This window comes from Ceratocystis lukuohia (assembly GCF_044167205.1).
Source record: "Ceratocystis lukuohia strain C4212 chromosome Unknown Supercontig4_pilon, whole genome shotgun sequence".
Taxonomy (NCBI): Eukaryota; Fungi; Ascomycota; class Sordariomycetes; order Microascales; family Ceratocystidaceae; genus Ceratocystis; species Ceratocystis lukuohia.
Window position 1 is genome coordinate 3224270 of NW_027263523.1, and position 23498 is coordinate 3247767.

General features: G+C 49.8%; 6 protein-coding genes across 6 annotated transcripts; 4 read left to right on the plus strand and 2 right to left on the minus strand.

The window, feature by feature from the left end:
- Positions 1-255: 255 nt before the first annotated feature.
- On the minus strand, positions 256-3517 carry HOO65_040747 (Protein argonaute 5; the record flags this gene model as incomplete). Its single annotated transcript, XM_071002540.1, has 4 exons — positions 256-1632; positions 1709-1947; positions 2049-3241; positions 3312-3517. 4 exons carry the CDS (start codon positions 3515-3517, stop codon positions 256-258), a joined length of 3015 nt encoding a protein of 1004 aa, XP_070859590.1.
- Positions 3518-6251: 2734 nt separating this feature from the next.
- HOO65_040748 (DnaJ domain-containing protein) lies at positions 6252-7321 on the plus strand (the record flags this gene model as incomplete). Its single annotated transcript, XM_071002921.1, has 2 exons — positions 6252-6393; positions 6450-7321. The coding sequence occupies 2 exons, from the start codon at positions 6252-6254 to the stop codon at positions 7319-7321; spliced, it is 1014 nt and encodes a 337-aa protein (XP_070859591.1).
- A 445-nt stretch (positions 7322-7766) lies between these two features.
- Positions 7767-8639, plus strand: HOO65_040749 (Protein stn1; the record flags this gene model as incomplete). Its single annotated transcript, XM_071002991.1, has 2 exons — positions 7767-7890; positions 7966-8639. 2 exons carry the CDS (start codon positions 7767-7769, stop codon positions 8637-8639), a joined length of 798 nt encoding a protein of 265 aa, XP_070859592.1.
- Positions 8640-9957: 1318 nt separating this feature from the next.
- Positions 9958-12741, plus strand: HOO65_040750 (Glycosyl hydrolase family 81; the record flags this gene model as incomplete). The annotated part of the gene is made up of 3 exons (XM_071002582.1): positions 9958-12077; positions 12217-12641; positions 12725-12741. The coding sequence occupies 3 exons, from the start codon at positions 9958-9960 to the stop codon at positions 12739-12741; spliced, it is 2562 nt and encodes an 853-aa protein (XP_070859593.1).
- A 4452-nt stretch (positions 12742-17193) lies between these two features.
- On the plus strand, positions 17194-18713 carry HOO65_040751 (Calcium/proton exchanger; the record flags this gene model as incomplete). Its single annotated transcript, XM_071002791.1, has 2 exons — positions 17194-17437; positions 17575-18713. The coding sequence occupies 2 exons, from the start codon at positions 17194-17196 to the stop codon at positions 18711-18713; spliced, it is 1383 nt and encodes a 460-aa protein (XP_070859594.1).
- A 1613-nt stretch (positions 18714-20326) lies between these two features.
- Positions 20327-23330, minus strand: HOO65_040752 (U3 small nucleolar RNA-associated protein 14; the record flags this gene model as incomplete). The annotated part of the gene is made up of 2 exons (XM_071002560.1): positions 20327-22738; positions 22815-23330. 2 exons carry the CDS (start codon positions 23328-23330, stop codon positions 20327-20329), a joined length of 2928 nt encoding a protein of 975 aa, XP_070859595.1.
- Positions 23331-23498: the final 168 nt, after the last annotated feature.

The following is a 23498-nucleotide window of genomic DNA, read 5'->3' on the forward strand; positions in this document are numbered from 1 at the left end:
AGTATGCTTCGCAGCAAAAAAATGGCCTTTTATAACAGCCTATTGTTGTTGTTCAGCATGCCATCCAAAAGAAAAGAACACTACACAAAAACAATCTTAATAGTTCTCGTCACTACATTTGCTTGAACAAAAAGAAGAAAAAGAAACTATATTCATCAACCTAAAGAAACCTAAAGAAACCTAAGCCGCCACATTAGCAGCAACCACGAAGCCAATAAGCAAACTGCCGTTTGACTATCTACCCGTCCATTTGGTCTACAGGTAAAACATCGAGTTGACAATGTTGGGATGCACGTCACGTCCACCCAGAGCTGGGCCAGAAGCGCCCTCAGCCGAGTACTCAGGACGGTACAGGCGAGCACGCTCACAAACGATATCGGCATAGTAGGCGGGGGGGCAGATACTGACAGCACGCGTTGAGCGACCAAAGACATAGCAGAGATCGTGCGTGGTCTTTTCGAGCTCGTTGGATGCCTTATCGCCACCCTGGGAGCTAAAGATGTCGTCATACAGCACGGTGTAGTGAGCCGGGCGTGCTGTGCCCTTGATGCAGTCATGGGCCGTCAGGAAGAAGTCCCAGTAACGAGCCTGCGTAATGCTGCGATCCACAACCGTTCCGTTCTGGATATTTCCAGTGCGTGTGGCATTCTCCACCGGGTAGAAGCGGGTCTGGTGGCGCTTAACTGACACAATCAAGGCGATGCGTGGCTTGCGGTTGGCCGGGTACACCTTGTCGCACGCCTTGCGAATGGCTGGCAGCTCTTGCGACACAATCAGGCCAAACTGGCCCTCAGACACACCATCACGGTACACAATAAGATTGTCAGGCAGTGCGCCCTTGTTGTGGGATCTCCACTTCTCAATACGTGTGATGAACTTCTCGCAGAAGGGTGCGGGATCCAAAATTTCCTTGAGACTCGTCTGGTCCCAGGCAATGGCTGGCCACTGCGCGTATTGGTTGTCAATGTTAGAAACCATGCCAACAATACTGGGGATACCTTGGCCGTTCTTGGTCACAGGCAGGTTAGTAGGGTGAGTCACATCGTAACCGACCACCATAGTCTTTCCTGCCAAGATCGACGAAGGCCGCTCAAGCACATGGTTAACACCGCCCATCTTGAGGTTGACCTTGAGAGCAATGTTACCAGAGTAACTGGGGTTCATTGGCTTCATGAAGTGCTTCTTCAAGAAGCAAATTGTGTGGATGCCATACTTGACATCACCAAGACCCTTGACACTGGCATAAAGAGCCGAACTATCCGAGCCCAGAATGACGAAAATCATCTGCATCTTAGCCTTGGAGCACTCGCGGAAGAAGTTTTCCAGGGCGGTCGCGTCACGGCCAATGCTACCGGTCCTGAGGGGCTTCTCAGCCATGGGGATCGAGTAATTCTTGCGGAAGTCCTGTACCATAGAGATCATGGAGGAGTCAAGCGCCTCATTGGCCATAACCTTCAGGTATGCCCAGCGGTCCAGAGACGCACCAGGCTTGCTAAAGCGCTGGTCACGGAGGTTCCACGAACTAGCACGGGGGTTCAGAGCCCGGTTGCCCCGGTACATAATAGTCGGAGACGGCAGCACGCGAGCCTCAACAGTAAGAAGGTTCTTTCCAACTTGAATACCCCATTTCATCTAAACACGGGTGAAGAGATTGCATGTTAGTGAACTTTCCATACAGAAATACGCCCAAGACAAAGGAATCACTCACCAGGTATGCGCTGTTATCCAGACCAAGCTGCTCCCGACCGATCGTAGCAATATCCTTGGCATTGGCAACAGGGGCGCGGCAGGCAAAGTCCAGCATGGAGGTGGTCTCAGCACCAGTAAGCTTGCGCTTAACCGGCTGCGCCACGACAGAGACGGCCTCAACGGGGTAGAAGTTGGGCCGTTCCCGCTTGCCAGAGTAGACCAGGGGGTACTTGTTTGTGGCCTTGATCTCAGGGTACTCTACAAAATAATGGAGCTATGTTAGCAGGACAAGATTGCCGACAAAACACAGTCTACACAGAATCAACACCCAAATCTCATGTTCTTCAGCATGCACTTACTCTTCTGGAAGAAATCCAACACCGTCACGAAGCCGTTCTGGTGCTTCGGGAACTGCTTGAGTTCATTGGCGTCCGAAATCTTAAAAGACACGCTACCCGGGAACAGGCCTGGCGAGTTCTGCGTATTCGCAAATCGCAGAGAGTCCGTCTCCTTACGTGCAAAATCACGGACTAAAGCGATACCCTCAAGCGAACGGGTCACGTGCTCAAGAGGCCCACCAGGAGTGCGACGCATGGGCACGGAGACACGCAGGCGGTTGATTAGCTTGTTGAGGTCTTCGGGCTTGGCCTGGTCAAACATGGAAGCCAAACTGCGTGCAGCAATGAACACCGAGTGTGCCACGTTAGCATTAAGCACAAGCCGGCCAGTGGCCAATCTCACACTCTGGAAGTAACCTCGAGCAGCAGACAGGAAGCGGTAGGCATAGTCGTTCAGGGCCAAGTCATGCATTTCGGCCTTGTGGTCAGTGGTGAAAACACGGCTGTGACCCATCACGTGACGACCCGGAAGCATGAAGTTAGGCGAGCCAAAAACAATGTTAAGCGCGTCAATGGCCTCACCGAACTTGGGGAATTGCTGACCCTTGGGATCTGCGGGGTCAACCATGGAAGTGCTATACTTGATGACCTGAGCCATATCAACGGTCAGCGGCGCGCAGACAGACACAGAGAATCTCTGCAACTTGGCAGTATCAGTCAGCTCAACAGTGAACGGCTCGTTCGCGAAGCTTTCGGGGAGCGGCTTGGGTGTGACCAGGTACGAGCGGAACTCGCTAGCGATGGTGATGCCTGGCACCTGCTTCTCAATAGTGGCAATGATCTTCTTGAAGACCACCTCGAGTAGCTTAGGCGGTAGGTTGTCGGGGCCATCGGCATCCTTGGCCTTCTCCTTTCCCTGATCAGATGAAGACTCCTTATCCGCACTACGCAGCTCAGCCACCTTGACCGGATACTTGTACACGGTAGTGTCCGTCTTGACATCTAGCGGGAAGTAGTTGGTCCAAACTTTGATCTTGTTTCCTACATTTCCAAAGGCTGGGCGAGTAGGGAATCCCACTTGGGTCGCAGCCGAGGCTGGGCCCGAAATGGAAGCCTTGGCCATAGCACCAGAAACACCATTGATCTCAGTTATGATCTTGTTCTCGAGCTGAGTAACTTCGGCACTTGGGACCGGTGTGGGGACGTTAGGGATGCTAGTAGTGAGGCCATGTTAGCTTAACGTCCAGGGCTTGGCTTGTATCTGTCTTTAGCTCTCGCACTTACCGGTAGCACTCATCGCTGACCTGCTGGCCTCCACCACGGCCACCGCGGAAGCCTCCACCACGACCGCCACGGAAACCGCCACCACGGCCACCATCACCGCCGCCACGGCCGCCACGGAAGCCACCGCCTTCGCCGCCTCCTCGTCCACCTCGGAAGCCACCTCCACGGCCTCCACGACCGCCTCCACGACCTCCACGATCAGCCATAATGCTTGTCGATGGAAGTATGATGAGAAACAAAAAAAGTAACTCGTATTTTTTATGAATTAGAAAAAGAAATCAGGAAATCCCAACAAATTGCAATTATTGACAAGTTGTTGGAATGCAGATTCGATAAAATGCCACACGAAGCAAAAGCAACGAAAATTGAAGTAAGTTGCTGGAATCCGAAAGAGGGGCTTGAAGAGGGTATGAAGAATTGTGGTATCTTGGGCGACCTTTTCTTGGGTATGTCAGGGGTTGTGCGTGTGCGAAGGGTTTTTTTGCATTAAAGCCCAAATGTGCAGGTAGGAAAAAAACCCTAAACTTGGCAATGCAGAACACCTACTGCAGAAAAAAGTCTCAGGACAGAAGATCTTAAGATAGCTACAGGAAGCCAAGCTGCTCACTGAGATGATGGGAGTATGGAAAAAGGGAAAGGAGACAAAGAGCAAGAGAAGGAAAAAAAATGTCAGGCGAAGAAAGAGTACAAAAGTGAAAAAATGAGGCAAAAAAAAAGAAACAAAATAGTAAAAGTGGGGCCAGGGATGATTGATTGGGAGGGGGTGATATAGAAGTCTTGGGGCTAGAATACTTGCCGGCCTGATTTCTAGTTACAACTTTCAGGCAGTTTTTCAGCCAAATATTTTAGTCCCATTAGCTTATTGACCTTAGGCGCTCTCATCGATGATTTACAATAAGAAAATGAGCAGCAAAAACCTCAATTAATAAAGTGGGTGGCAGGCTATATGAACAAGAATACCAATTTCCCATTGATCTAGGTCTAGTCTGGATAGCACAAGCCAGCACAACAAGAAAGAGCGAAGGTGGGGTAAGAGCAAAAAAAGTCATCCTATAATATGATTGCCCTTCCCGAGAAGGCCAGCGAATGCCTTCCTTCCCTTGCTAGATTCTGCAGACGGACAGACAGTGGAGAATACGGAATATAAGAAAAACGGTAATGAGCGGGAGGCTTGAAAGCACAGTAGAAAGGACCTCAGCAATCAGAAGTAAAGGATGGCGGGGGCGGCGGGCGGCTACTTGGAGAACTCTGAACATGAAACGGACAAGTAATACGGGGAGCTTAGTGCAATGAAGTGCAATCTCAGGATCAAGAAAGCATCGGTCGAGCTATTACTGCAAGTTGAAAGGGTTGAATGCAAAGGAAGGAACCTAGACAAGAGTGAATGCTCCAGAAGTCCTGCTTTATGTCAGCCTGGAGGCCTATCTTTCTCTTCTTTTGCCTCTTTCTGTGCCCTTTTGCTTCAACCTCCTTTTCTTCTCCTTCCTTATCCGAGTCGATGAGAGTGATTCAAAAGAAGAAGGCACCCCGGCCTAACCGTTTGCATACGTACCCTCAAGGTAATTTTATCCACTTGACCGCTGTCCTAAACACCATTAGTATTGCTTTTCCTTTTCAAACGGAGCCTATAGTGCGAAGTACCTTCCCTCTGCCCAGCCTTTAACCAGCCACCCTTTGTCAGGTCAAACCAAAGCTAGGCAGGTTTTTCTACACAAGGCTGTTGGTCCTTCCCCACCCAAGAATCCAACAAAATAACCGCCCCATCAGCCCTAGCCCTGCCACCAAACCATCCTCATTGGCTCAACTTCATGCTTGGTACTTTATTTGCATATGTAATCATGGATCATGAGATAGGATGTGTGACTAAGAAGGATTCCATAAAAGTAGCTGCCGCCTCGCTTCTTGGGATTGAGATCTAATTTTGATTGCTGTTTGGCAAACAGTGATAAAACTTTGGGTGCAAACTCTGTCCATCCCCAGGTGGCGAAGAGTGAGATATTAAATATATGTGCAAAACAACAAATGTAAGATTTTCAAACAAGCGACCAGTGTAGTGTCCTGTTCTTGTCTCGAAGCCAACAAGGCTTTATGTACTGTATTATATTTAATAGTGTGACAGGCTAGTACGTACCACTATTTATTACGGCCGCAGCCCAGTGTGCAAAGTGGAGCATCCCGTCTGACAGCAATAGTATAAAGCAAGGCGTTGTGGAGATTTCCGCTCCACACGGAACAACATCGGGTAAATGCCTACTATAGGTAGGTACACATGACGCACGAAAATGAATTGGGCAACTGCGCTTCGTTTCGCAAAAGAAATAAATGAGGGCTGTGGTGGTCTAATCATCATGTGACCACACGAACACCAAATACCATTTCAAGAAAAAAATGAGAACAAAAACTGGGCGAAGAAAAAAAAGCTTGCAATGACTCTCCAAGTTTTTGCTGTTTGCTTGATCAGCAACCCTTTCTCGGGATTTACTAGAATACAGGTGCAAGTCTCCGCTTTTAGTATAAACTAGGTGGGGGAGGGATCTTTAAAGCAGAGATGCTATGGGTTATCACGACCGCCTATGCTGATAAATAGCTGTCCGTCCTTGTTCTTTCGCTTTAAGGATACAGATGGATTTAAAAATCCTAAGCTAATAGTGTATAAATAAATTTATCCGAAGATGAATTTTCGACTCTATTTTAATGACGTTCGAAAGCTTCATCCATCGATAACCTCAACGTTTATTTGTCGTGGTCTTCCTTGTGATGTTAAGCGAGCTATTCTTTCATTGACAGGATAACCCCAATATGAACATATAACCCTAAGTTGAATGTGCTAGTGTATCACGTGATATTTAACGCTTATGCCTCACGTAATTCTAAGACGCGTCTATGTCTATCCTAATCGCAATATCCATCTTAAGTCATTGCTAATTTCTTCCTGTTACTATGAGCTCTTCGGATGGAGAAGATTTGCTTGATGAGGGACCGCCTTTCATCAACCCCTATGAAGTCCTCAGCTTGGGGCGTGATGCAACCGAGGCCCAGGTCAAAACAGCCTATCGCAAGGCCGCTCTAAAACACCATCCAGGTGCATCACTTCTGACTCGATACCACTGTATGCTACTCTATTAACACTTTCTGCAGATAAGGTGTCCCCTGAGAAGCGCAAAGAGGCTCACGAAACGTTCCAAAATATCGCCTTTGCCTATGCCATTCTATCTGATCCTGTACGGCGCAAGCGTTACGATACGACAGGCTCAACTAGCGAATCTATCGTCGATAGTGACAACTTTGACTGGAGTGAATTCTACCGCGCGCAGTTTCTCGACGCTGTATCAGCCGATGCTATCGCGCGTTTTGCCGCCAAGTACCGCCACTCGGATGAAGAAGCTGAGGATGTTTTGACGGCCTACGAGACACACCGGGGGGATCTTGATGCATTGTACGAAACGGTCATGTTAAGTGATGTGCGCGAGGATGACGAGCGCTTCCGTGCCATAATTGACCAAGCAATCAAAGAGAATAGAGTGCCTGGATTCCCAGCATATACAAAGGAAACCAAGAAGAAGCGTACAGCGCGGTTAAAGGCAGCAAAGGACGAGGTATCTGAGGCTGAGGCGTATGCTAAAGAGCTTGGTGTGCATGACAAGCTGTTTGGAGCTAGTGTTGCCGAGGACGACGGTGAAGATAGCGAGGAAGACATGCCCGTGTCATCTGGCAAGGCCGCAAAGTCTAGCAAAGCGAAAGGCAAATCTGTGTCGGCAAAGCCGCGGAAGAAGGAGTCTTCAGAAGACGCACTTGCAGCGCTGATTCGCAGCAGGCATCAGGAACGTGGCAGCTTCTTAGATGCTCTCGAAGCCAAATATACAGCCAAGGAGAATAAGAAGGGCGGTAAGGCCAAGTCGTCTAAACGTAGGAGAGAAGAAGAACCTTCGGAAGAGGAGTTTCTCAAGATTCAGGCGAAGCTGAATGGCGAAAGGAAGAGTGGGGGGCGGGCAAAACGATCGCGATCTTGATGGGAGCGCACACAAGAGATTAGATAGGTATTTGCTCGTCCAGCTTGGTGCAAGTTTTTCCTTGCAAGGAGTCCCGGAGTTATGGTCTGCTTTGTAGCTTTTTAGGATGCTTTCGTTCTTCCCATGCTCTTCAACTAGCTTCGTGATGGTAGTAGTATGAATGAAGTGCATGAACTCAACTCACACTGTGTTGTACCTAACTCAAGCATGTGATAACACAGTGCAATGCATAATACACACAGTCTTTAGAACCTTGACGCTTTTTTGTTACTCTACACGAAGCAAAAAATCAATATTTATCCCCTAGATCCTAAGCCTTCTAACGTGATCTTATCGATTAAATTTTCGCTATCTTCGCCCACACATAACCACTCTTTATTCTTTCCGAGTCTTGTGGCGAAATCGCTCTTCTATTTTTGATCGCGCCTACAAGCTACGCCATGCCATGACCAGCGAGCCTCCGCCCCTCTATCCTCGCTACTGCTTTGATCTGTCACCAACATTCGCGGCATGGTGTTTTCTCAAGATTGCTGATACGCGACGATTGTCGCATCTACCAGAATATGAGGGTAAGTTGCCTTGCGCTTCCAAGGGCCGGTATATCCCCTTAAGTCAACCCCTCACTAACCTATCCACCTCATCAGGCCAAAACTTCTTCTTTTACAAAAATCTCCCCATTCGCTGGGTTCGGTTTGTCGGTCTGATTGTGTCTATTCTTGAGTTTCCCAATCGCCGTATCTACACACTAGATGACAGTAGCGGCGACATACTAGAATGCATTCTTTGGGATGCCGAGCTCCAAGGTGGCTCTAATAACACATACGCCAATAATGAGACTCAAAAGTCACATCCCTCTATAAACTGGCCCGACTTCGGCCCTGGTCAACTCGTCGACGCCAAAGGCGAGCTGACTTGGTACAAAAGCACATGGCAGCTGCGTCTGACTAGGATCGTCATCGTTCCTGACACTGCTGCGGAGCTAGAACTATGGGACAAGCGCTTGGCTTTCCGGCGTGACATCTTGACTGTACCATGGGCTCTAAGCGACAAGGAAGTGAGACGTGCGCGACGCAAGGCCGAGAAGGAGGAATTAAACCCCCAAATTAACGATAAAAAGGACAGCTACGTAAAACAGGCCGATGGTTTAGATTGGGATGAGATTGAAAGACTACTACCAGCTGATGCCAAAGCACTTAAAACGGCATGGAGGAGGGTCGAGGGTCGTAAGAAGGCGGATCTCATATGGGATATTAACGTGGCATTAGCCAAGAAACGGACGGCAGAACGGAAACGGCTGAAATATGCAGGGCTAGGCTAGTAAGCATGCCACGCATGCGTGGCGATATCAATATCAACATCGGTGTTGATAGATTCTACAAGTCGTCTTCGAGGTGTGTATATGTATACGACCAGGCTTGGGGATATGTTTATAGGAGCCAGTCTAACGCAAGGCTATCTCACCCGCATCTCGTGCTATTATCTCTCTCCGATTGATAATGATTTACCCTTAGCAGTCAAGAAGACTCGATTGATTAGTGTTTAGATTGTTCCAACAAGGAAAAGGGTCAACTACTAAGCCCAACTGAGGTCGAGCTATTATTACTACTGTTCATCCATGCCATACCAGCAACAATGCTTTTTTCCTCTGGCTATCGCCCTATCAGCAACACCACAGAAACTCCCCCCGTCCGATAAGACGAATAAGTCGTCGCGTCGCACGTGCCAGAAAGTTCATTGGAATGCTTATGGATAAGTTGATGCCCATATTAGGGTATACTGTGGATCCGATATCATGCTAGGGTTATCATGAACCTCTTTCGCTCCACCGGGGTCTTTATTGTTCAACCGTTCACTTGTCCTCGACACCTTACTCAGCCCTGCCTAAGACTTTTAGTTGTGTGGTTGGGCTTTCACATTGTTTCAGTCGCTCACCGACAGATCTAGGGAGCAAGCATGCAGGCAAATTCAATCTACAATCTAAACAAGTCAACCCCGCTCTAGTCAACAATCACAGCTGCTAATTAAAACCAGAACGTCCCATCCTATCCTACTTAACTTTGCAATATCCTTTTTCAATAGGTAAGGGTTTCTCTCGCTTCAGGGTTGGGCAACAGCACATTCCTCAATGGCTTTGTTTGGCCGATCCCGAGAATGCAGGCCCGGTCATTCCTGGCGCTGGAATCCGGCAACCTTGACAACCCCACGCGTTGTCGAGTTCCAGAGATACTAAGCGAATAAGCTATGTCTGTGAAGCTGTGGGAGACAGCTAACCAAACAATGCCGCCTCCCCGCCAAGCTGGAGAGGGAGTCTCGGCCTTGTCCTTGGAAATGCCCTTCTTTTACACTATAGTTGATGAGGGGAGCGCAAGGAGGAGGGGAGCCCCCGCAGAGCGCCTTCGCCATCTGCCGCGTGTTCATTAAGACAGCCCTCCCCGCTCCATCGGCTTAGCCAAGTGGGCGATAATCCGGCCTTTCTTTGCCTTTGCTTTGTTCTCTCCCTCACCCATCTCCATCCGTTTCCTACGCACACTCCATCCATAATGGCCTCCGTTATGGCGTCAAGGCATTCTCCGTGGTGGAAAGTATGGCTGATTTTATTTGTCCAGGTCCTATCTTTGGCCTCTTCCGTCGCCGCAATGCCAGGCAATTTCAACACCCAGTCGCTAACCAAGCGTTTTGAGAAGCTCATGAGCAAGGTCGAAAGCCATTTCAACAAAGATGGCGGTAGTAGCAACAACAACCTTGCTCCACCTAACGCCACCAACACTTACTATACTCCGCATTCGACGCAGGGCTATCCTGCGGCCAATTATCCTTATGCGGCCCCTCCTGGCCAGCCGGCCATTGACCCAGGGTCGGGGCAGTACCAGTACCAGCAAGCACCTCCTCCTCAAGGTCACTATTATGGGGCTCCCCCACAGGAGCATTACTATGGCGCTCCGCCCCCTCCCCCCCAGGCTGAGGTAGCTGAGAATCAGCCGCCTCCCATTCCTCCGCGACCTGATGGCTTTGATGATCAGGCCGACGGTGTGCTTGCTCGATCTAACAGCAGTCGTGCTGACGTAGACGTCTTTAACGTTGCTCTTTCCACAGACGCACCGCCGGCTGTGTTCAAAAAGGTTGACTCACACCCAGTTAACCGCCTTGGTATCACCAAGTCTGGCCCTATCGGGACCAACAAGTTCCATGCCAACTTCTTTTTGGGAGACCAAAAATCACCCGTGTACACTCAGCCATATTCTATTACATGGTCGGGCGGCAAGTATGCACCGGTCACGTCATGGGGGATGGCGGTCTCGCATATTGATGCCAACCAGCGTGTCTTTGGTGATAATGATACGTCTACAGGCGCGGCGCGGTTCTTCTTCAACCCTGTTGGTATCCAGTCATTAATAATGTCATCGACGGACCTCGGCAACGACACCGCACTCACCACAGACGCTATTGGTCCGCACTCGATTATGGTCCGGCTGCGGTCTTCAGCTTCAGCAGCGCCATCTATAAGCTTCCCTATTGTCCAGGGAATGGGGTTTTTTACTGGCCTTTACACTGGTGCTAAGCCTGTACTCAAATCAGCCGTGACCTTCCGATCTGTGACTCGGATTGCTAAAAGCCCCAAAACGTCGGTTGCAAAGTGGAAGGTTGTTCTGAACGACGGCAAGATCTGGTGGGTTTACGCATACTGCACAGCAGGCTCCCAGCTCAACTTCAAGACAGTCAGCAACTCGCATATTGAGGCTACAGCGGGCTTCACTGGTGTACTGCAGGTAGCCAAAGACCCTGGTAACGCTGAGGCTGTTTATGACAAGGCTGCTGGTGTTTATGTTTCTTCCGCTACCTTGTCTGGCAGTGTCACTGGAACAACAGGGAAATACACGTTTTCCTTTGAGACCCATGGTCATCCCAGTGGTCAGCCACTTGGCTTTGTTCTCCCTCACCATGCGGAGACCTGGGATTCAGCTACCCAGGCAGCCGCGACCAAGGTCCAGCTACAAACGACCGTCAAGGGCATTGCCACAGCCGTAGCAGCGCGCAAGTGGACGTTTGTCGAGAAAATGCTGCCGACAAATATGGAATTTGCGCCATGGGTGCAAGGCGTAGGGTCAAAGACAGCGCTTTCAGATGCCGCGATCGCCAAGATTCGAGAAGCCGCAGCTGAAGAGGTCAAGCAGAATGTCAGGAACCAGGCTGTCTTAGAGTCCATGTATTACAGCGGCAAGGCACTGGCCAAGTTTGCACTCATGTCGTATGTCACGCAGAAAATGTTGGGTGACGATGAGCTGACCGGCGTTGTGCTACCAAAGCTCAAGGGCGCATTTGACGTGTTCTTTAACAACAGCCAGCCGTATCCGTTGTACTACGAGAGTGCATGGGGCGGGCTGGTTTCGTCGGCTTCGTACGTCACGGGCAACGACGGCCTCGACTTTGGCAACTCGTACTACAACGACCACCATTTCCACTATGGTCACTTTGTCTTGGCTGCTGCCATCATCGGTTCGCTCGATCCCACTTGGCTGACAGACGCACGCAAGAACTGGGTGCACGCGCTCATCCGCGACTACGCTAATCCTAGCTCTGCTGACCCCTATTTCCCTCAGTGGCGTATCTACGACTGGTATCACGGCCATGGTTGGGCAGCCGGCCTATTTGCTAGCAACGATGGCAAGAACCAGGAGAGTAGCTCGGAAGACATGATGTCGGTTTACGCGCTGCGCATGTGGGGTGTGGTAACTCACAACAAGGCGCTACGCGACAGGTATGTGATATATTAACTGCAGTTGTACAGATCCCAGGAGGATTAGCTGGGCCGACAGCCATGCTTTGTCTCCCGCATACCCGCCAGCTGCACCATAGCGAAGAGAAATTTTGACTAATACTGTATCTTGACTCTCCAGATCCACTCTGCAGCTCAAAGTGCTTGCACGTAGCATCCAACACTACTACCTATACACCTCGTCCAACACGGTGCAGCCTAGCAACTTCATTGGCAATCGCGCAGCCGGTATCATCTTTGAAAACAAGATTGACCATACAACCTTCTTCGGCTCCAACATTGAATACGTTAACGGCATCCACATGATCCCACTGCTTGCATCTACCCCTCTTGCCCGCTCTCTCGACTTTGTGCAGACTGAATGGACTCAATTATTTGACAACGGCCGTGCTGATGAAGTAGATGGTGGGTGGCGTGGCATTCTTTATGGAAATCTTGCCACGCTTGAGCCCCATACAGCTTGGGAAACTTTTACCGATGACTCTTTTACAGCGACGTCGCTTGATGGTGGTGCGTCCCTAACTTGGTACTTGGCGTATACTGCTGGTGAGTTTTTTTATTTCCTACGAAAACCATAGGGTTACCTAGGGTTCTTTTATACGATGCTAACGATAAGCAATGCACAATAGCGTATGGCGGCCTTTGACTTGCCATGACCTTGGTTATGCTCTTATTTTCTTTGGACGAATTTCCTGTTTTTTACTTCATTGATTTATGATCTCAATGCTTTCTTGTTTACTTGCTTTTATGTTCTTTTCCTCCTCCAAGTCTAGAGCAACGTTGATAATGACGAAATTTTGTTACTTTGGTGGATTTAGCCCACTATTTTTTGCCCCAGGCCAACCATTACAGTTAGCGCAACGACGATCGCACAGCAAACGACTGTGCCAGCTGACAAGGAATACGGTATCGGCCCGCCAGAAGCATTGGAGGCGCAGTTTTGTTTTGTCTGATCCCCTAGCGCCCTATGCTTGCCGCTTGTGCACTGCATGCGGCCTATTACCAGAGCAAATCATGTTGTTGATGCCTTTATTTCCATGTGTATATATGCAATTAAATGTCAGATTAACAACGAGTGGCGGCGGCGATTTCTTATTGGAGGGATATCTGTTGGCCTCGTTAAGTGTCGTTCGTGCATATTTTCCACCTCGCTGTTGTCAGATGGGTCACCGGCAAACCTAGACACTAGCCGCCGAATGCGAGGATGATCTGTGAGGCGAAAGAAGCAATTTGAGGGTGAAGAATTTTCTGTTTAGATCTGTAGAAGAGGTACTATGTAGTAGAAGGAAACAGGAGATCGAACTATTACGTCATGGGCATGCATCTTGTTGGCAAGTGGACAGGGAAAAGTTCTTGCGGCTGGATTTGCCTTGCCTCGTGCTGCGCCTAGTACAAACAACATAAAAAGAAAGAGAATTGCTTGGCTAGAAATGATGAGACACTAAAGGATGCAGTCCGTTTCTATTCTTTACTTTAATTTGACTTTGGATGATGTGCATTCTGGTGTTTTAGTGTCTCGGGTTGTGGTTTAATACGGACTGATATAGGGGTGGGAGCGCATAGAAGAACAAAAGAAGAAATAGTCTTGGACAAGAGGCGATATGGGGACAGGAAATAGAAAAAACGCTATGGAATCAAAGAGAGACATAGCGTGAAAGCGAACTGAAGGAAAACATAGAAAAGAAGTCTGATGGAACAAGCTTAGGACTCCTCTACGTCTGTCTCCTTGGAATGATGAGGCTAATTGGCTAGGAGCAGGCGGAAAGCTTGACGCTTCACCTCCCACGTCGTTGTTGACCGTGAGGAGGCAGTGCTGGAGAATGAGAAAGCCAAGGGAGCAAATATAGAGAGGGAAAAACAAGAGCCCCGCTTTACAGAGCAAGCATGCATGGCCGAACTGGCCAGGATCGGGACCTAGAGCCAAAGCGGCAGAGGCCAGCCCACGGCCACAACCCCGGCCCAGCTGGCTGAGTGCTTGCAGCTGGCCGCAGCTGGCCATGGGTACGGCACTTGATGGTGCGACAAATCGACCACCGTCCGTCACCAAAGAGGGAAGGGGAGGAGGAAGCGGAAAGAGGAAGACAGAGAAGGAGGAAAGAACAAGAAAAAAACAGAATGACGTGGGGCTGCGTTGCGATAAAGTACAGGTACAAGTACTAGACTTGGGCTTCTGAGCATATCATTACGTGTCACGTCAAGCAAGAAAGTGAGGAAGTGTAGGGTTACACGGAGTAAGCTCATGCAGGTTTTTGCACGAAACGGTAGTTAAACTTGTACTCTAGTCTTTCACTATCAGCTTTAAAGATAGTGGGTGTATTAGCAGTAGAGTCGCACTACCAGAGCATCAATGCTTATGTATCTGTACGAAAAAGAACCATATCGGATCTGGGAAATGCAGACATTTCCGTCCAAAAATGAGACAGCCAGTTACAGGGAGAGGGAGGCTCGGGGTAGGGCATGCCTGCGACGCGCATAAAAGGCAGGGTAGAGCTTGTTTACAAATCAGTAATTTGTATGCTTTTGGGGCAGGCTGAGACAGCTAAGGCATACTGAAGGTGTGGCAACTTGAGCTGAATAAGGGCTTATTTGCTTGTTTTATTCCTGGTGGTTTGCCTCTGATTTCCCTCTCTCCCTCTTTCGCGTAAATCCCAAGGCAGCGACTTTGTGAAGCATAATCTCTCCTCTCACTTACTTCACTACCGTAGCTTTAACCCAAATTCAGGCTGAAAATCTGTCTGTATTTTCCATTGATATAGGCCAGAGACCCAAGCTGTGGCGCACTGCTGTTCATTTTGCTTTTCTTCCGATAACTGTGCGGTTATTTTTTCCTCCAATCTTTCCTCTCGAATAATCTTTCCCTCTTGCTTCTCTGCTCGATTTTCTCTCTTTATCTTCTTTTCTCGCTAGTATTCTTCACATCTTACCTCCCAACACCTCGACACTCGGATTCGCAGCAGATCAGAGCTTAGCATCGCTTGGCTCACGTCTAAATTGGCCCAACACCATGGTTATCCGTAAGTGAGCTCTTTTTCGTTCGATTCTTTCGCTTCCTCTGCACTTTCATTATACTGCACCTCATTTCACCTCATTTCATCTCATCTCGTCTCGCAAAATTGTCGAGAACTACCTAAGCTCGCCGCCGCCGCCGCCGCTGCCGCTGCCGCTGCTCTTGCCTCTCCTCTCCCCTCTCTTTTTTTTTGTGTGTGCGTGTCCGCACAAAAGTGACCCCCTCCCCCCTCTCTCTCCCAAACGAGGCAACTGCTGTTCGTGTCATGGTACCAACTCTAGCCCTAAGCTCTAGCTCTAAGCTCTTGGCTAGCTAAATACAGGAAGTACCTGTATCGATGTATACATGCCTTGCCATTCAATGTACATGTACATTTCCAGATGACCAGACGGCTGGTGGGCCTGACCCGTGATCTGGGCTACCCACCTGCCCTCAAAGCCTCCCATATTCCTCTCTTCCCTTCCTGTTCCTACGTTCCAGCTCTCACCGCCAAAGGAATCATCACCACTGCCTATCAAAGGAGGCACTTGCTTTCTTGGGACACCCACATATGTGAAAAAAAGGACCCAGAAAAAGCCTCTCTTCCAAGCCCTAAGCCACGCAGCCAGATGGTTTGTGCTTTGATTTGATTGTGCAGTACACGTTCCTTTGTCCTTGGATTCTGGCTCACTGCGCTGTGTGTGTGTGTATGTGCTGCGATGGGCTCGCGCATAGGTGCGTAGAGTGGTGATGCTTTTTTATCTCCTAGACCCAAGCCGCTTAGGGGGCAATCATACACACGTTCTCTCCCTCTATCTCACATGCACATGCACACGCGCATGCGCAGCACACCCCTCCCCGCACGCCCGCTGCCAGTGCTCAGCCAGCCAGTGCTGTGCCTTGAGACAGTCCACAAATCGCAAACAGATGGAAAATCATGATGGCCTAGCTTGGCTCGATCCGATCCTCTCTTTCTCCGAGCTGCAGGTCTCTCCAACTGCAAACTCGACCGATGATATAACAACCGTGTTGCTGCTGTCATTGTCACTGGTACTGTCCTGCCAAGTCTATTCGTCACCGTCTCCTCCTCCATCCTCTAGATACAGTTTAGCGTTGTGACCCCATCGTCCATCACTTCCGCCAAGCTCCTAGGCCTAAAATCCAACTTCTCGCGCCTTTTCCCTTTTTCCACTTCCACTTCGTCTTTTTCCGTTTTCCCCTTGGGCTTTTTTTTGTTTGAAACTTGGTCGCTCCTGTGACCCCGGCTTCATTCAATCAAACGAAACCGCCGCATCCCCCAGTCATCCTAGTCTCAGTTCCCAGACCTAGACAGCCCAGTCCTAGTCCAAGTCCTTGTCGCCATCCCCTCTCTCTTGTCCTTTGTCTCTATTACCGTCGGCTTTGACTCTTTCTGTGTTGTTGGCTTGTCACGCTTCGACCTATCCGTCCATTTGGTCATTTATTATTCCCTTAGAGATCCACTTTTCCTTTCTCTGGTGCTTAGCTTGGCTTGTTCGCGGGACCCACTTTTACTTTCTTTTTGCTCATTCTGCCGCTCACATCCATCATCCATACACCCCATCCAACATCTAATATACCAACGTCTCTGCACGCAAAGCACCAAGCAAGACAACACACACCCACAACGCAACTAGAGCCTGCTCAAGCCCAAACCACCAGCACCCCTGCTGTTTCTCTGTCGTTGTCCGGTCTATCAATTCATCCTCTGCCATTCCTTTCACTGGCTTCGAGCTGAGCCATCTTCAACAAACTACTACTTACTTGGCTCTCTTCCTCTTCTTTTCTTCTCGTCATTTGTCACCTTTCTGTCCCTTCATCCCTTCATCCCACTTTTCCTTTTTCTTTTCCCCCTTCCGCCTCTTCTTGACCCCGATTCTTTCTTCTTAGTCGTTCCTTTCTTTTTCTTTTTTGTTTCTCTTTTTTTGTTTTCCCTTATCCCATACCCTCTACACCCCTTCCTTTCCTTTGCATCTATCGGCACGGCGCGTTTTCTCCTCTACCTTTACTAATCCGCCCGCTCGTCTGTTGGCATAAACAGCAAACATCAACTTCACCAACAAATTCCGACGCTCCTCCTCTTTGTCTACCAAAATGCAGAGTGCTGTCAGCGAGCGTAGCCCTCTTCTCGGTGAGGGCTCTCAGAGCCGCCAACTCACATCCTCTACTCTTGCTTCGGCCCACTCCCACCCATTGGCCCACCACGACGATGACGATAGCGCTGTATGGCGCAAGGTACTCTTCAATAGCCACTCGACTCCCGGCACCGAAAGCCAAAATGTAGCTGTCAAGACTCTTGCAACCGTCTGGCATGTGTTCAAGGTCACGCTTCTCAGCAGTAAGTCGCCATTCGACCACGCCCTCTCATGGCTGGCTTGTTATTGTCCCCATTCCTAGTCTTGGCTTTCCCTTAATCTTTGTCTGCTATCTGCTGTAGTGCGCCCACTAACATCGTGTCTTGAATTCTCTTTTTAGGCTATGTTAACTTTCTCCTCATCGCTGTTCCTCTTGGTATCTATGCCGGAGAAAACAACTGGGACTCTACTACTGTCTTTACTATTAACTTCTTCGCCATTATTCCTCTCGCCGCCGTTCTCTCTTTCGCCACTGAAGAAATCTCGATGAAGCTGGGCGAAACCCTCGGCGGACTTTTGAACGCCACCTTTGGCAACGCCGTGGAGCTGATTGTCAGCATTGTCGCTCTCCGTGATGGCCAGATCGAAGTCGTCCAGGCCTCTATGCTAGGATCCATTCTCTCTAACCTGTTGCTTGTCATGGGCATGTGCTTCTTCTTCGGTGGCCTTGTGAATATGACCGACAGCGCCGGTCAGGGCCGTGAGCAGGCCTTTGCCTCGGCTACTGCCCAAACTACTTGCTCGCTGATGACCCTGGCTGCTGCTTCGCTTGTCATCCCCGCTGCTCTATCCTCCGTTCTGCAGGGCACTAGTGACGACGGCGAGCAGTCGCACACCATCCTCGTGCTGTCTCGCTACACTGCCATTATTCTGCTTGTCCTGTATGTCATGTACCTTGTCTTCCAGCTGCGCACCCACAAGAACCTGTTCACCGGTGGCCCCGAATCTCTTGCCGCTTCCGATGTCGAGAGCGCTACTGCCGTCGACTCTGAAGACGAGGAAGAACCTATTTTGTCGCCCTGGGCTGCCATTGGCGTCCTGGTTGTTACTACTATTCTCGTGTCCATCTGCGCCGATTACCTTGTTGGCAGTATCGACGACTTGGTTGAGGAGGCCCACATCAGCAAGAGCTTCATTGGTCTGATTCTTATTCCCATTGTCGGTAACGCTGCCGAGCACGTGACCGCCGTTGTTGTCGCCATCCGCGACAAGATGGACCTGGCCATGGGTGTCGCCATTGGCTCCAGCATCCAGATCGCCCTGCTTGTGACTCCCTTCCTAGTCATTGTCGGCTGGATCATGGGCCAGCCCATGACGCTGCACTTTGAGATGTTCCAGACCGTTGCTTTTGCCTTCTCTGTACTTGTGGTTACGTACACGGTGCAGGACGGCCGCTCCAACTACCTAGAGGGCGCAATGCTTCTTGGTCTGTACTTTATCATTGCCGTGGCCTTCTACGCTAGCCCTGCGTCGCTATAAATTGCAAAAGCAAAAGGAGACACCAGCAGCTTCAAAAGAAAACTGCATCACACTTTATAATCAGGAGAAACATCTCATGCCTGCGATAGATTCTTATTTTTCATGTTTCTTTTGAAGGGGTGGATAGACTTGGGAAGATTGGATGGGCTCGCGCCCGACCTTGTGGAGACTACATCCTCTCTCACACTACTTTTTCGTCATCGTACAGCATCCATTCTACCTGCCCTACAAGTCTCTTTTGTTTTGTCTCTTTTTTATACATCGCTTCGCACCCACAGCAAACATGAACTTATTTAGTTCTGTTGTAACATTGTCTAGTCTTGTTCCGTTTTCCTTGCCTCTTTTCTTTGCGTGTATTTTATCATTTTGTCTTGTCTGGTCTCATTCCCGGTTTCAGGAGTCTTTTCTTTGTTTGCGTTTCTTTTGTCATCTGCTCTGATCTTTCGCTTTTTCTTTTGTGTTGGCTGTTGTTTTTTATCCTCCTTTTCGTCTCACTATATAGTTTCACGAGGTCCCGTTTGATCGTTCACACGTCACAATACATCTCTTTTTAAAATCATCAATATACACTTTTTTCCTGAGTTTTTTGTGCCTGATTCTGCTCTATTCTGTCGCCTAATCGGGGGGGGGGGGGGGGGACCTGATGACGGAACCATGCACCATACTAAGCTGCAGTTTGGGAGGGCCTCGAACTGTCATAAGCGCTTAAAGTGATGTTTGTCTCGGGACTTGCCTTGCAGCCTGGAGGGAACTGTCACACTTCTTAGAATGCGCGCAGCTACGGAGAAGTCAAAAATAGAGTTATCTCCGTCTGTATTAGTATACAAAACCGGACTTTAGCGATGCGCTATCAAGGTTATCTCGGTCGCTTGAGGTTGAGTGTTCTATGTTTCTAAGGCTGACATTTGCCTAGTCGTTTTATAAGCTCCCTGACTACTGGTTTCTGTAGCGCTATATTCTGTCTGCATAGGGAGCTTATCCCATTCATCTCAACGAACAATAGTTTGTAGAGCGAGGCTCTATTTAGGACTATTTAGTACTTGAACGCAGGTAATTGTAGAATTGGCCAGACTTCTTTTTTCTCTTCGTTCTAGTACAAGTTTCTGTATAATTAGGACTAACCGCTGATATAGCATGTTGTTTGCTTTTTCGGTTATATTTGATGTAGATCTAGAAGCGTTGTGTATCACCATCAATCAAGCTGACTTTTTATACTACGAATTTCTTGGCCTTAAATGTTTTTAGATAAGTGAGGCACTTTATTATCCTCGTATGGCGGCTGCCCAAACTATCATATAAACCTAGAATCACAGCAAGATAGTTAGCTGCCTTCTCTTGCTCGGCCTACCTTTCTCATGCCCGCAGTGGACCGGCACGGCAGATAATGGACGAAGGATTGTAGAACCAAGATTGGGGGAGGCGAAAATAAAATAATGTCACTTTTACTATGAGCCGATATGTTGCATGTCTATTAAGAGCAGTAGACGCTGATATAGAATCATCCCCCCCCCTCCCTCCCCCCCAAAAAAAACCAAGATGAATACGGCACGAAACAATTCCAGAAACTTTGCCCCCCGCCCTCCGCCATCTCCCTGCTATCCTACGTCTCCGTCCTATCTCATGGGCCGTGACATAGGCTTGATGATGCCCTGTTTCAGCAACACCCTGGGCTTTGTTGAAGCCTGGAACGTCTCCTTGGTCATCCACTCGGGGCCAACCGGCATGCGTATTGACCGCTCATACTGGTCGGCAGTCTCGTATGAATGCGGCAGCTGCGAAGCCAGGTAACGGTCATTTTTCTTAACGCGCTTTTCATTGATGATGACGCGTGATAGCTTGGCATCACGGCGGTCCTTGCGCTTAACACCGGCAATTGTTGTGGTGAACTTGCCCTTGTGCTTGTTAGCCTCGCGTGAGGATATGCCGTCGCCAACCCATGCGCCCCAGCCTGGCAGTGTGTTGTCAACGACTTTGTCTTCCTGCTCGGCAATCACCTCTTCCTTTTCCGCCTCAAATGCCTTCTCCACTACATCGCCGCCTGCGAATGCTCGTGCAATTAGATCCCGCTCGCTGCGGAGCGCTAGGGGGTGATGGATGGCATTGTCGGACTCCGAATCTGATCCCTCCGAGGACGATGTGTCAGCGCCAGTATCAGCTATAGGGGCCTTTGTCTGCTTCTTAGCCGGCCTGCTCGATGGTGTCGCAGGAACTGCGTCCCCAGGGGCAACAGCAGCATCGCCGCCGCCACTAAGAACCATGGCTGTAGCACTGGAGATATCCAACTCTACTGCTCGCGATGATGCGGCTACTTTGCTCTTGCGGCTTGGCTTCTTTGATCGCGCCACCGTAGCCCAGGCATCGCCCGTATTAAGATCAGCGCCCTTGTTGTCAAGCACAAACTCCACCTCATCATCTTCGGCCTCGGTGGCTGCACGGCCAGCAGCTTTGCGCTGATCGCTCTTACGGACAAGCGCACTGACGGCTACAGGTGCTGATTTTGACGCTGCAGTCTTGGCCACCTTCTTTGGCCGCTCGTTAGCTGCGTCGCTGTCGCTATCCACATCCATGGCTGTCTCGGTCCTGGCCTCATTGGTCCGGGCACCTCCAAATGACCGGCGACCAACCTGGCCGTTGACCATGTTTTCAGGATCCGACTCCTCCTCGTTGTCCGATGCTAGCATACGCTCAATTTCGCGGATCATGGTGTCATTTTCGTGTGCGCGCTGGCTCTCTACACGCTGCATGAAGTCCATCTTGTTGAGCTGGCTGGACGACCCATCATTGTCTCTCTCAGCCTTGAGCTTGGCCAACTGCCGGCGTAAGCGCGTTTTTTCGTCCGCATCATTGTCGTCTCCCGAAGCATCACTATCGTTGTCGCTATCATCGTCGTCGGAGTAGTCACTACTGCTGTCCTTGCCCTCAATGCGGCGCTTTAGCTCTATCTCGCGACGAGCCATGTCCTCAATTCCCTCACGGTAGTCTGTATCCCAGACCGCCCGCTTAGTGCGCGAGTTGGCCTTGGCCCATCTGCTATCACGGTGGCGAGCACCTACACGTTCTAGCGCACGCTTGCGGGCAGCGTCCTCACGCTCGGCTTCTGAGTCTAGCTCGCCATTAGCCTCCATCTCAGCGCGGATAGCCATCTCGTCTTTTTGTGCTTGCTTGCGGTGGATGCGGTGGTAGGCTTTGCTCTTGATCTTCTTGATTCGCTTAGCGCGCTTTTGCTCGCGTGAACGCATCTCACGCTCCCTGCGGCGCTTGTTCACAAGCTCGGCGACTTGCTCAGGCGTGAGCTCGTTGCCTTGGTCGTCCACGGGCTTTTTCTTTGGGCGTTCGAGTGACATGCCACTTTGCGCAAGTAAATCAAGCATGGTCTTTTCAAGCTCGTTAGAGGCATTGGCTGCTGTGATGGGGCGGAATTCTTTGGACGAGAGACTAGCATTGGGTGTGTCTTGAAGCAGAGGGAACTGGAGATGGTCGGCGCGGCGGTTGGCCTTGATGGTTTCGGTCCAGCGATCCAGAGTCTCGGCTGACTTCTCGAAAGCAACTTTGCGTGTGACCTGGGCCTGCTGCAGTGGGGCTAGCGGTACGGCAAGCTTGGCGTTAGCACCGCGGGGGTCTGCTTCTTCCTTGCTCAGAAGTTTGACGGACTTGCGGATGTTGGCATCGCGGGTTTTTATTAGGCCTAGATCGCTGAGGCTAATTTTTTGCTTGCCGGCAGATATGGCCTTCTCATCGTCATCATCATCAAATCCAGCAAACTCGCTAGCTAACTCCTTCAGAGTAACTTTTTGCTTGGTAGGGCCGTCAACATCATCGTCGGATTCCTCATCAGAGGAATCTTGTTCGGAATTTTCTTCAGAGCTGGAGTCTTCAGAGTTAGAAGCAGACTCAGAGTCGGCTTCTTGAGCCTCTTCTTCCGAGGACTCTGCCTCAGCCATGTCAAGAGCTGTAGCAAGGTCTACAGCATCAGACCCTAGAGAGCTTGCATCGGAGTCGTATTCCTCTTCATCGTCAGAGTTTTTCTGTGCATCAAACAATGTTAGTAAAGTCTAGTCTTGCGCGTGCGCCATGTCCGCTATTTCGCTTGGTTAATCGAACCTTTTTTGACTTGGATGTGCTTCCACCAAAGGCATAACCAGAAAACATCTCCTGGTCGCTCTCGCCAAAGGCCTCGTCACTGTCTAACTCCGAGTCCTCGTCTTCATGAATCCGCCCGTTGATGCGCCACTCATTGCCTGATTCATCGCTTCCATATTCGACGTCCGAGCCATCGTCATCTCTACGGCCACGTCTTTGCGCTGGGCGACGATCGCCCTCATCGTCATCGTCATCCTCGTTATCTTCATCGTCCTCGTCGTTGTTGTGGCGATTCCTTCTGCTAGCTTCGGCGGTCTGCTCGGCTTCGCTCTCATCCTCCTCAAGGTCCATAAATCGTGAGCGAGGCGTGCGTTTCTCTTTCTGTGGAAATTGCTTTGCGGCGATGTTGTATGCATCTAGGACGGTTGCTTGGGCTCGGGCTGTGCTTCGTCTGTTGGGTGCAGCAGTTTTCTTCTTAGGGCCAGTTGCTAGGGGCCTTCCATGCGACTGGCGGCCGTGTGATTGACGCCCAGGCATTATAACTGTATATGTGTTCCTGTGTATGTATGGTTTGATGTGTAGGTTTAGCTATTTGGCCCAAATATTGCCCATTGATAGATAACATCCACCAATTTTTTTGCGTCTAGTTTTTTCTGCCGTCCAAAAGTTAAGGCGGAGAGCTTTTTTTATTTTTTTTAGCATGGG